This window comes from Anabrus simplex, chromosome 5 (assembly GCF_040414725.1).
Source record: "Anabrus simplex isolate iqAnaSimp1 chromosome 5, ASM4041472v1, whole genome shotgun sequence".
NCBI lineage: Eukaryota > Metazoa > Arthropoda > Insecta > Orthoptera > Tettigoniidae > Anabrus > Anabrus simplex.
The window spans coordinates 363,375,625-363,390,096 of record NC_090269.1 but is presented as its reverse complement, the minus strand read 5'-3'; the positions used below and the strand labels follow the sequence as shown (position 1 = coordinate 363,390,096).

At 38.3% G+C, this 14,472-nt stretch overlaps 1 protein-coding gene across 1 annotated transcript in view; it reads left to right on the top strand.

The window, feature by feature from the left end:
- Positions 1-14,472, top strand: part of cyst (rho guanine nucleotide exchange factor 18 cysts) — a 549,231-nt gene that overhangs the window by 316,446 nt on the left and 218,313 nt on the right. The window contains exon 12 of the mRNA XM_067147675.2: positions 13,668-13,741. Coding sequence (XP_067003776.2) covers positions 13,668-13,741 — 74 coding nt within the window. The remainder of the gene's footprint in view (positions 1-13,667; positions 13,742-14,472) is intronic.

The following is a 14,472-nucleotide window of genomic DNA, read 5'->3' as shown; positions in this document are numbered from 1 at the left end:
TTGAATATCCAAAAGAGCCTGCTCCTTACACACAGCTGTCTTGTCCGGTACAATTCCCCTGACTTTCAATTTTGATATAGGAATAGTGAGTACCTTCATGCGTGATTTCAATTCATTAATTAATGCCTGAGATACCACACTAATCGACGCTCCCGTGTCCACCAAAGTTTTTACTCGTAAATGACCAGCTCTAGTATATATTACGGGTAAGCGCTTTACATAATTATAATTTTGTGATACTTCCTCTTCCAATAAATCCTCAGGTCTTACAATCCAACTGTCTACAGAGACTACGGTCCAACCATTATTGTTCCCATTGATCAAATCTAGGCTATCTTCTTCATCATCTATTGTGCTTTTTTTTTTGTTGTCCGTCCCTCGGCTCTCATAATTAGGAGCATTGGGATTCAACCTATTTTCCTGTTGCCTTACACGGTATTCCCTGTACGCAACACTTTCAGCTCCATGACATTCTTCGTTACCATTAGCTTGTATGGCTCCTCTCCACCGGTCTTCCTCCTGCCTTTTTCCTCTCAACTCTTCAACGTATTGTCTTGATTCTTCTCTTCTTTGGTCACGGTTCTCCTGGTAATTGTCTCTTCCTCCTCTAGGGTTTCGCTCCTTCTCGTCCCAACGATAATATGGTCTTCTGGGTCCACCATAATTTCTATACTTGTATCTATAGGTCCTCCCATTATTTCCGTTTGGATAGCTATATCCTCGCTGATTTAGGCTGTTACCTTAATAATTATTTCTTCGAAACTGGTCTCTTCTGTCTCTCCGCTGCCAGTTACCATCCTGATGTACAGCACTCCTGTTGGCTTGCTCATGTGTCGCTGTTTGAGTCCCTAAGCCTTGATACTCATTTCTCTTCCTTACTTTCGGTGGATTACTTCCTTCTTCCACCCCTACCGTATGAATAGCCTCGACATGCCTCAACCTTGGCTGGTTTTGACTAGATGTTAAGTCTAACTGTCTTAAAGTCAATTCCGCCTCTGCTGCAGTTTTGGCATTAGCTGCAATTAATGTTCTCTGCACTTCAAGAGGTAGTTGCCGAGAGATTGCCGCTATAACTTCGCTCTCGCTTGGGGGCATGTCTAAATCACGAAATTTTAGCATCTGAGAAATGAAAAAAGGAGAATACTTCGTTGGCGTAGTAGCCGGATATCTACGTGAATACAATTCCATCCTCAGTGATTGCTGCGTAGATACATCCCAAAACTTTTTAAGAAATGCCTCCTTAAACTCCTCATATGTAGTAAATGTATAACGGAAAGCATTCGCCCATTCAGCCACGGTATCGCCTAAAAATCTTTCTACTGTCCTCAATTTACGCTCTGGTGGTACCTTATAATCTGCTAAGAAGTCATCAATTTCCCGTAAGAAAGCTTTAGGTGTTCTCTCATCATTCCCTGTAAACTTCCGTGGTTTTTCTTCATTGCTCCTCATAATATTGTAAATAGGAACATTGTGTGTTTCATTCGGAGTTGAACAGTGGACCTCCTGACGCGGTAACTGTAAAAGATCGCTCAGCGCAACGTTATCGCTAACTTGACTGGGTGCCTTCTCTATAATGGTTTGTTGCACTGTACATTTTAATTTACTGAGTTCTTTGTCCGTTCGTAAATCCAACAATTCTAACTTATCCTTCATGTAGGCGATTTCCTTCTCAACAACCTCTATCTTCACTTGATTTTTCTGTGAAACTTCTGTCCACGTCTCCAGACTCGAACCAAGTACCTGTAGATCTTCCTTGTTCCTTTCCCGATCAGCCATTATCATGTCTTTGACTTCCTTGCCTGTCTCCGCGATGTCCTCCTTCATTTCCAATCTAATCTGAGTTTCTATTTCCTTCATTCTTTCCTCAGTCTCCTTTTGCTTCATCTTAAGTTTCAAATCAATTTTGTCTTCCGTTTTCTGCTGAGCTTCAGTAATTTGTTTACTGATGTCCACGGTGAACTCTTCCAACCTCGTCTCCGTGTCAATCCGTAACTTGTCAATCGCGCCTCGCTGGAGTGTAATCTCTGCTGTGGCTTCTTCTACTGTATGCGATAAGTCTCCCAGCCGCTTATCCGTGCTAGCCATGTGTTCTGTAACCCGATCGGCGATTTCCTCAACAGAATCTCTAATCTTTTCAATTTGCGTCTGTGTTTTAAATTCTACTGTATCTAACTGTTTCTCTAATTTTCCCATGCCTTCTAGACAACATGTACGAACGAAGTCAATTTTCCCCTGTAACTCATTAGTCGCCACCTTAAGTTGCTCCTCAGTTTTCTCCGCCGCCTGTGTTAATAACTGTCTAGTCTCTCTGGACTGTTCTTCGCTTTTTTCCGCAGCCTGTTTTAACTGTTCATCAGTCCTATCTGCAGCTTGTTTAAATTGTTCGTCAGTCCTATCCGCAGCTTGTTTAAATTGTTCCCTAGTTTCTTCCATGGACCTATCCGCCGCTTGTTTAAATTGCTCCTCCAACTTACTCGAAAGTTCATTCATACGCTCCTGCTCCCTTCTGTCCATCTCCGCCATACGCTCCTGTTCCCTTCTGTCCATCTCTGCCAACAACTCCTCTATCGTCATCGCCATACCAAATACGTATTTGAGAAAACGCAGGGATGCTCGCCACTACCTAGTATCCTATACCGTATCTTGTGTACTCCATACGAAAACCATTTATTTTACTGAAAAGCTTCTATGATTTACGTTAATCATATACCAAGAAAACATGGCCTCAAAATTCGCCATATAGAAGCTTCCTATGATTTGGGATATTTATTTTCTACCGCGCATAACAAACAAACGCGTTATCATAACTTTAAAAATAAATTACTAATATCGTAGCCCCAAATTCTTTAAATCCAAACATTAATAATTTTCCTGTCTTTTGGGCTCTAATCTAAGTACTAGACAACAGTACTGGACCATATTTACGATAAATACCTCCGACTCCAGACTAATATTCCAGCATAGGTTTACCAGTCTTGAATCATCAGCATTCATTGCAAATATCATCACCATTTTCTTAAGACTGAGGCGCTCTTAAGTTCCTAGCCTTACTCTAAATCAAATAAAATTATCATTACTGGCAATTGAAATTTGATCTGCACACAAATTCCAGGCTATGTCAAGATCAACACATGTCTGAAGGACACGTCATCGACCCCTCTACCTCATTAGAGAAATCTTTTTATAGTTCTCTGACTCAAATAGAGTTCCTTTACTACTACGACACGCCTTATTTATCGGCTATGTTCCTCATTCTTCCTAACATAATTTAAATCAAACTTTTTGCCGATGTCCCTAACGTAATGCATTTAGATTTTACTCTGTTTTCTAAACACACGATCTCCGATGAAATCTTGCCCTTTCATGTCCGCCTACTATCATTCGTAGTACTGAACATAGGACTCTAGACTCAAATTGTCTGAACGTTAGGTTGCCAGATTCCTAAGTTGCGCCTATGGTTCGAAATTACCTATCTACCTCTCTTAAATTTAATCATTATCTGGATACCAATTATTGGTCTCTTCCAGCTTTCGAACCATAATCCTAATCCTATCTAGCCTTCGGAATAGCTTGTCAAATCACATTCACTCTCGTAAATCTCAATTTGACCTGCCCAAGTTTGTAAGAACAACCTAGACATCTTTGGGTAACACAAAAATACTCCCAGCGGGATACGAACATACGCCAAAGTGTCTATTTGCCCTTAGTTGCGGCGCCAAATATATATGTACCGTACCCAGGGGTAAATACCCTCTAGGACGATGCCTCCATTCCTGTATGAACATCCGACTAACTCAGGGTTGGGCAGAGTGTGGGTTGGTTGTCGATTGGGTCAGGATAAAGTCGAAGTTCAACACTAAAATAGCAATCAATGACAGGAAATGGAGGTATAACACCAATGAGAAACAATCATAGGGGGTAAGATGGATTTATTAACAAATATCCCCGATCAAATCACACGAAAATAATTGAATAAAAAAAATAATAACTTGTAAAAAATGAACTCAAAGTAATAAAATAAATCGAAATCAGAAACGTTAAATGAGTGATAATACAAATTTGACATTAAAAGAAAAACAAGTTCAATAAAGAACATATATAAAAATCAAGACTGAGTTTCTTCTCATAGTCCAATGTTTATGTTGTATGGCAACAAGTATATGCAAACACTGCCATGTGGTGTTTCGGTATGGAGTTTCACACTATCGCATCCCAACGATACGGTTTCAAAATTAAGTTACTCCCGAGAGTCATCAAACTATTTCCGTAAAATCAAAGTTACATCATGTGAAAAATTACGACGGAAAGAAAAATACTTAAGACGCACCAGACGCTATGTAAGGTATGCAAAATACTAGGGGCAAATCCTACACTATATTTACAATAATTCAAATAATCAAACTAAACATATATATACATCGGATATCGAGTAAAGTCTTAAATGCTACACTGCTTCTAATGTGAATCCCGGTTCACAGCAAAAGATCTAGACAGAACTAGATGAACCAACAATACATCAGCACTCGGGCTGTTCCCTTTAAAAACAACGAGACAAGGTATACAATCACCAAATAATAAGGTAAAACCATCCTGTAAGTTAAAAACATATAAATAATCCTTGATGTCATGAAGAAAGCAATGGGCAACATTGCCTCCTTCTGCTGCGTTTGAGCGCTCAATAGCGCGGTCATCCGTCATGTACTTCCGGGTAGATTACGAGCTGTAAAGAAATATAGAACTCCACTACGCTAAAGATTGGATTTTGTCTCCCGTGGCCGCCGCAAGGAAATACTGTCTCTTTCACACATGCCGATAACACAGGCCAGGAGTCAGCTTGCCATGAGATAACGCCCATCATCAACTACACGGAAACTCCCGTATATTAATTTCTTCTTAGCATGCTTGGGCCATTTAACAACATCAGACTCAATAGTCTGGAATTAACACTGTCCATTCTGATCACAATATACTCAGAAGACGCTAAGCAGACACACACATCTGCATAATTTCCCTCTATCTTGTCAAGCATACAATCGGCCTGCACCAATACATTATAATTAAGCATGCAATTATTATCTCATCATTCCTCATGAATCCTACTGGCCTTTCCACATAAGGAGACGCTGTTCGAGTCCTTGGCAGACCATCAGGCAAACAGAATCCAACTTAACTTCAAAGATCTTAATTTAACAACGACGTTCTGCAGCTCCTTCTGGCAGCTTCTGTAAAACCATGCATCATGCAAAATAGCTATATCTGTCTCTCTGAATAACCGAAATAAAATGAATTGATACGTGTTTGACGTAATATAAAAATGAACCTGTCGATCTAGCCCTTCTAGCCTATATTTAAGGAAAACTCGGAATATCCTACGCTAAGTACTATATTTACAACAATAACTGATCCTATCAATCCCTCATTTTCCCAAACATCTAATCATAAAGCAAAATAAAAATAAAATAAACATGCATTAATCTCGTATCCAAATCTACCATAGTAACAAAATTAAACCAATACATGCCGTCAAGCTTACTTTAAATGAAAATAAAAATTCTATCTACACTGCCCTAGTACCTTAACATAACTTACATGTCATGCCATATATAATACGTGCATCTTACTTTATGATGACTCTCGGGATACCAGGATAGCAGCTTACATCCCCACTAATTTTGGGATCTACACCATGATAATCACATCCTTAACATGTGGGAATGCGCTTCCTTCCTCTGCAGGTGCATCCATCATCTTGCTGGAAAACAATTCACTGGAACACAGAAGACTATAGTTGATAATCTCTTCGCTGCTTAATGCTGCGAGCCGAAATACCCTTTCTTTTACCAGATCAGCTAACACACTGATTCACATATATATAACACACTTCACTAAAAGGGTAAAATTACAGTTTAAAAAGCAGCCCACGGTGCGGTACGGAAGTTCCACGCGAATACGCGCCCGTCGCGAAATAGTGAAACACTGGCACGTTTCCACCACACTTGTTATTCAGCGGTCACTACACCGTCTTTATCGATTAAAAGTAAACTCTGTCAAAGCACAGTAAATATTACGACTGCACAATTTGAAGCATCAATGAGAACCAGTTACAATTTCTGGAATATCGCCACGTTAATTACAATCACCAATCACAGAGTTGGTACATCCGCACTATTCAAACTTTTCCTACAGAGTGCCGAGTTAGTACATCCGTACTGCTCAAATTTCAACTACAGAGTGACGCTCTCCAGAGCTTGGGTTACTGAGGAGGCTTTGGTGACGCTAATAATGTTGGGGTTCCCGGGTATCTGAACCAACCACCAATCAGAGAATTCGTCATGTATGATGATACAATACTTATTGTGATATATTTATAAAACACAGCTCAAACATTAGCAAATCTCTTCCACCAATTTCTATAATACATTTCCAAATATATCTAACTTCAGAAACTGTGGAAAACCGATTGTTTACAGAAACTGACTTTGTCCACAGAGCATGTTGGTCATCCTGGAATTAATATTTGGCGCGGTGTAGCCTCCAGGTTTGCCAAATCCTTAAGTTCCCATTGGCTGAAATATCTTGCTTGGTCAGCATGTAATACACGTGTCGATCCTTGCCAGCGCGTGGGTACGCTTACTTTCTCACGGTCATGCGGAAATATGAAGCAACATCCAGCAACTTACAGTCTTGCTCAACATCCGGTATTAACTATCTTGGGATACGATACTTTACCATATTAGACTGTAACTTTTATAAATGAATTTCACATATTTGGTCAAATAATATTCCAATTATTATTATGGGCCGGTAGGATACGGCTCAATATAATTAGCCATCTGTCTTTGTAGGTGACAAGCCAGATAACAAACAGCAAAGTAAATTGCACAGGTCCGCCTTTTCAATACAAATACCGGTAATGATGTTGTTATATGATTTTTCACGAGAGTTTAATCCTGATGTAAACAAGGCATGTCCACACCTCAGCCAAAGACAGAGTTGTGATTCGCTGAGCGTGTAGTATCGACCTCCGCCCCGTCAACGTCTTGTGTTCGGACATACAGTGCTCCGCATGTGACCTAAAATAGACGAGGAACAGTTTTTGAGCTGTATGAAACGAAACAGAGGGGTTTGAAGGGAGATCTGCTGAAGATTAGGGCCTATGTTATTTATTTTTTTATTCATTTCTGAATATTAAAGAAAGCTATCGTAGGCTAGAGCACAAAATTACACACGTAGGAAGGTTTATCTTAGGACAGCTGTTTGAAATGTCCGCCCGGTAGACTGTAACCTAATAGAATACCAACTTTCGAGTTGAAATGTACATATCTTATCTTGTAGAGTTCCTATCCTGATAGAGCATATATCATGATTGGACATGTCAGATGGAACTGTTGATAATTCTGTAACAACATCTGTCGAAAAGAAACAACTCAAAAAGACAAGAAACACAGGCAGTTGCGGTCTTAACAAAGTAAGAAGTCCATGCATACTGTATATGCTTACCTTTCTTAGTCGTCCTTCAGGGGCTCAATTCCTTCCATATCACACGATGTATATCCTCCATTCTCATTATTGTCACTGTCTGATGAGTCGCTGCTACTCTGGCCACTATCAGTGATGATAAATCTCTCGACAATTTCATCTGTTAGGCCATCTAGCTCCCACATCTGGTCTTCTTCTTTCATTGCGTTTCTAATGCAGTCCTTCCAGTTATATGCTGTCACATTTTCAAGGGCTGTGCAAAGTAGAGCTCTTGTAGCTTGAAGGTCGTGTTGTTTCTCGCAACGTAACCTTTCACTTGACTCCATATCTGTTCAATGGGATTCAGAGTGCAATGGTAGGGTGGAAGTCATAGCACGCAGTGGCCCGCTTTCTGTGCTCTTTCGTCGCAAATATATTTGTCATACTGGTCTCACACTGACCTCACTTGTTCAATGAGTTCTGCTTTGACCATATCAGTCTTGTATTCTATTTGGTGACTGTCGAGCTAAGCAATGATCTGGTCTTTCCGCATTGCCATTGCAGGGATTCGTTCCACGTTAACAGAATGGTAAGATGCATTGTCTATTACAATCACGCTCCCGGGTTCGAGTTTCAGTAGGATAGACGAAAACCACAATAAAAAAAAGTCACCTGTCATTTCTTCATGATTCGTGTCATTTTAGATTCAAACACAAGAGCTCCACCTTTCACAAAACCAGAGTCACTCCCTACATGAACAATGATAAGCCTTTTGCCTTTCCCCATCGGCTGCTTCAGGCCAGTTGCAAGTCCAGAAAGAAGGCCTGTTTCTTGGATTTAACAGTGGAATCAACCCATACTTTCGAAGTTACGTGTCCTTCGTTAAGCCATGTTTCATCCAAGTAATAAATTTTGCGACCTTCTGCACGATATCTCCTAATTTACAAGTGATAAAAATCATTGTTATCCGTATTGAAGATACTGAATGTAGGATGCTAAAAGGTTTGTTTTGTCACCTATTCAATACATATAAATTTTACAATTTAGGAATTTATTATTGATTCCACTTGAGACATGTTTCGCCCTTCATTGAGGGCATCATCAGTCAAATTATCTCCTCAAGGCAAAAAATCAGGTACCTGGTTAGTAGTTGACATGCACAATAATACATATTATTAATACACATTACAAATACAATACAATACAGTACAATACAATACAATGTGTAAGGGCGAAACATGTCTCAAGTGGAATCAGTAATAAATTCCTAAATTGTAAAATTTATATGTATTGAATAGATGACAAAACAAACCTTTTAGCATCCTACATCTCCTAATTTCACGCAAATACTTCCGTCTCCACAATACAATATCCTCCCTATCCATTAACACAGGTTTACGTTCTCTTTTAACAAACTGGAACCCTATGTCCTTTAAAAGTCCGTACAATGTAGTTAAACTGAAGGTGGGTAAAGTTTTATCTTTATTCACACTGTCTAATACTTTGGGTAAAGTAGGTGGTTCATTCCGAAAAAAATTTCATTAATTTTCCTTCTAATACCACTTTTGACGATATTGTTGTACGTCTCGACTCGTTGAGGTCGTTTACGTTCCTTTCCCGGCGTTGTTAATTTCCCTGTCTTTCTAAACTGTGTCTGCATGTTATGAACTGAACTAGCCGACACACCACACAACTCTGCACTTAGTTTATCTACCTCTTTTACGGCTGAACCTGGATTCTGTTCACTTATTTTATTAAAAACATTCACAACGCACTGCCTATGGTCACTTCTGAGCGGTTTTCCTCTTTTGTGCTTCACTACACACGTTGGTCCTACCTCTTGCTCCATTTCTCTCACTATGAATACTGACACTGACAGCTGCTGCAAGATGCAACACCTTATCTCCACGCTGTACAGCTTGGGACTTTCCCTTATTATGAGAAGACTTCCTGCATTACACCACGCCTTCTGACTTCATATCTCATTATTTAATCACTGTTTTATTTAAAAAATCATACATATATATACCGGTATATATGACAACCATATTTTAATTTGATTACATTCTCTTTCAGACTCTCTAAATGTAATAAACTAAGATAAAATTATATTAATGCGACATACTAATTTTCTTCGAGCTCGCATACAGTCAAGTGAGTGCGACAGTTGCTTCTCCAATCAACTACATATATGTCCACGTGCAAAGCCAAGATGCCCCGCCTGTTTGTTTACATCAGGATTAAACTCTCGTGAAAAATCATATAGTTTAAATTACAACATTATTTGTTCGGTACTGGTTTTGACGTCATGTAATGTCGTCATCAGCCAAACTTGGAGTAGGGCAAGTATACATGAAATATATTCACAATATAAAAAGCACAATAAATGGACCCTTAACATTTAACAATATAATAATATACTGTCCCAAAAAACATTTAACTTTGGAGAATAAACTTAAAGTGCTTATGAATAAATCAGAGTCATTCAAAGCCCTCTCAGAAACAATTAAAGAACCCGGTACTTCCAAAAATCCCATTAAACAATTTCATTCTCCACGTATTAATCTCTCCAACACAATACTAGATGATGAGGAGAATTTAATACTTTCTAAAGGTCCGGAACATAATTGGCCCACCACCAACGTAACTAACACAGCTTCTATGCTTATTATTGAATCAGAAGTCGCCATTAATAAAATGCTGCAGGATTTACAAGAGGAAGTAAGGTTGGATGTTAAAAGACAATTAAATAAAATGTTCATCTCTCCCGATTCTAATAATACCAAGGAACCTTTTGTGAAAAGAGCAAACATCCTCAAACTTAAAAAGAAGATTAAAGATAATCAAGTTATCATCACTAAAGCAGATAAGGGAAACACAACTGTTGTTATGAACAAAACAGATTATATTGAGGAAACAAAAAAAAATTAAGATAATTCTTTTTCGGTAATTAGCAAGGACCCGACCCAATCAATTCAGTGCCAATTAAAACAGATGCTTGAGAATACATCCTCTCTTTTCACCAAACAAGAAAAAATTAACTAATATGAATCCAGGTTTACCAACGGCAAGAGTGCTGCCAAAAAGCCATAAGACTGGTGTCCCCATCCGTCCTATAATCAATTATAGGCCCAGCTCCGTAAATGAGCTCAATTCATTAAAAATTTTCTCAAGAAACACTACTCATTTTTCTCTAATAAAGCTACAGTATTAAGAGCACTTTAGAACTAATTAAGAAACGAGATAGTCCTTTGATCTTCAGCCATACCACACACTGCACTCTTTTGACATTGTCAATATGTACCCGAGTATCAAAACTGGTAAACATTTTTCCATTTTTGAAAATAACTTAAATACTAGCATCCAGTTAAGCAAGCTCAAAATTTCTGATTTTATATCCCTTTTAAAATTATTAATCAGTAACAATTACTTCACTTTTGACAATGTTGTTTACAAGCAGTACGGTGTGGTGATGGGGTCACCGGCCTCGGGCATTTGGGCAGAGATTTACTTGGATTTTTCAGAGTATATGGCAATTGATGAAGACAAAAAATTTGCCAACATACAGTTGTGGGCTAGGTATGTTGATGATACCTTTATTATCCTTGATGACCGCACCATTGATGCGCCGGCTACTCTTGACCTTAACAGTATAGATACTCACATCAAGTTTACCTTAGAATCAGAAATTAACAGATCAATTAACTTCCTTGACTTAATGATTACTAGACTTTCCTCTTCCTTCTCATACAAAATTTACAGAAAACTCTACCCACACAGCAACAACGATAAGACAAGATTCTTCACACCCCCAAACTCGGAAATGCGCCACCTACAACTGCTTGGTAGATAGCGCCTTCAAAATCTCTATGTCTAAAACAAATCTAAATAAAGAGTTAAACATCATTCTCTCCATCACAAGGTTCAACGGTTTTAACGAGGCATTCATTGAACGCATAAGTAATCAATTTAGACACCGGGCGAGTTGGCCATGCGGTTAGAGTGCGCAGCTGTGAGCTCGCGTCCGGGAGATAGTGGGTTTGTACCCCACTGTCGGCAGCCCAGAAGATGGTTTTCCATGGTTTCCCATTTTCACACCAGGCACATGCTGGGGCTGTACCTTAATTAAGGCCACGGCCACTTCCTTCCCATTCCTAGGCATTTCCTGTCCCATCGTCGCCATAAGACCTATCTATGTCAGTGCGACCTAAAGCAGATAGCAAAAAATAAATTTAGGCATTGTCCAAAATCAAATTTAATAAAAGACAAGCCTAAACCCAATTTGTTCTCATCCTTTACTTTTAATAAAGACGTGTACGGCATCACCAATATATTTAGGAAACGCAGCGTCAACATTTCTTTCCGAACCAGCAACAGAAATATGGAAGTTTTGCACAATTCTACTTTAATAAACAAATCTAACCCTTTCCTAAAATCAGGTGTTTGTAAATTCCATTGCAATGACTGTAATAGTTCATATATTGGACAAACTGGTCGGAGTTTTAAAATCCGGTATGCAGAGCATGTTAATGCAGTTAGGTATAACAGGTTTTCCGCAGTAGGCCAACACATTCACGATTCAAAACACAAATTTATTGGTATTGATCAAGACACAGAGATATTGGAAACGTTAAGCAAAGGCCCTTTACTTGACACTATGGAAAACTGTTATATACTTCTGGACCAGTTTTTTAATTCCAACCTAAATTTGAATGACATTTCTGAAAAACCTGAAATACTTTTTGATGTCCTTATTACAGTTTTCACAAGCATCAAAATTCCAAACAGCAACGTGTTCTTTCACGTTGCAAGCAACACCTTGTCGCGGTATGCTCTCCTACCACAACATCCCCCTGACCGAGCTCACACCATTGCCCCTCTTTCTTCTCCCTCCTGACCCATGCCCTCCCTTCCCTCCTTAACTCAGTTCTTGTCCTTGTTCCAAGCAAGTCTTGGCCCTCAGTTCCTCTGTACCCTTCGTACCACATAGCAAGCGGAGAGGTGTGAGTCTCTTACTAAATTACAACTTGCCCCTTTTTTCATCTTCTCTTTTCTAATTGGTTTCCTTTTTTTCATTCTTCAGGTCCTGCATTGGATTGGGAAACTCTGGTCATATAACATCTCTAATGACATTACTTGTAAACATGATCCACCTGGTCAATCACAATAGGCCTACGATACAATACTTTACTCTCTGAAGATTTGAACTTATGGGCTACCGCTGTGTTCTTTCACAATTAATTCTTCGTTCTACTGAGGAACATTAATGAAACATGCATTTAATTGCTATTATATTATAAATTGATTTTGTGACCATGTCACACATAAGACTTTAAGTCTCACAAAAGGATTTATTCAAAACATTATCTTTTATGTGCTTTCATCTTTATTGGTTTTATAATTGACTGGAATTTTATCTAATCATTGATTTTTAAATGTTAAGGGTCTATATATTGTGTTTTTTATATTGTGAATATATTTCATGTAGACTTGCCCTATTCCAAGTTCGGCTGATGATGATGTCACATGATGTTGAAACCAGTACCGAATAAATAATGTTGTAATTTTAACTAACAACATAATTGTTTGTACCAGTATTGAAAAGGTGGACCTTTGCAATTTACTTTGCTGTTTGTTATTCTCTATTCACTACGGACCATGATGTTTTTAACTCTTAAGCCAGATAAGTTAGTTCACAATAGATATCCATAACATAACAGCCGACACTATAAAATCAGTTAAACATAGCGCAATGCCATTGCACATTCCCCATGGGACATTTCCTCACCTGTCCCTACCCATTTTTTTATTTTATTTGTTAAACTTTATTCAGCTTGAAATGGTTTTTAACAATAATGAACTTTTTTATATTTATCTTATGTGTCCATTTGCTACCATTAAGCAGAACTCTGTGATGCATTAGTATTTACACATTGCTGCTGTGTAAGGTAAATAATTTTGTTTGTACCTTAACACAGTTTGCTGTATTTTTACTGTAATGTGGAAAGGTTTTGTATAATATTTAATAAATTTATCAAGTAATTTTCTCTCTCTTTTAAATGATATTTTAAAGAAAGTGGTGTGTGCTGCAGACTACTTGGCTGTATATTATTTGCATAAATATAGTTTATACTGTAATTTTAAAATTTGTATGCTATAACTTTGTAAGTTAGCTATTCACTTGTAACTGTGCCATATTCTTGATGCAGATTGTGCCACAACAGTTCATCAGAATTCGTGTAAAGACCACATCTTGGACTGTAACAAACCAAAGCTCTCAAAGGTAAGAAACGTTTGGTAATGTATTACATTCTTAAGCTTATAAAATATAAAGCAGAACTCCCAAAGTATTCAGTAATTCGACATATAGTACGACATATATTTGCACGAAAGGATGATGGATGCACATGTAGAAGATAAAGCTTAGACAGGCCAATGTAAGAATAGCAAGCAAAACGCTGAAGAGACACGGACAAACTCCATATCTTCACCCAGTTCGTTCTTCGTACATGGACTCCCATTTCGCCAGTCCCAGTTCTCTTGATTTTCTCAGTCCACGATAAACATGTTTCTCCCAGTTCATTGGGAGGTGGATGTCAACACGCATTCCAGTGGCCATTCTTTTTAGGGAGTCTTTCTTTATATTTCAATTGTAAAATAAGGAGACAGCAGAATGAACAACAGAAAAGGGGAAAAAGAAGAGATTTATGCAAATAATACCAACAAACACAGGAGAAAAGGATGTCAACAGGTTTAAAATATAAATAAAACCTTCCCTGTCTTCATATACAAGCAGTGTTTGATTTATGGGGTGTGCCTTGTAAACGACATTAGTTGTTTTTCTTCCTGATGTATGTGCTGCTTTATTCCAAGTCTGTTCCAGCTGCCTGTCTGATAACTTGCTCCTTTCTCCCTGTGCAATATTTAAACCATTCTCGCGCTTTTGCTAAAACAACAATAACTTGTACACCATGTAAATTATAAACTGTATACTTTATCTCAACAAGATTATTA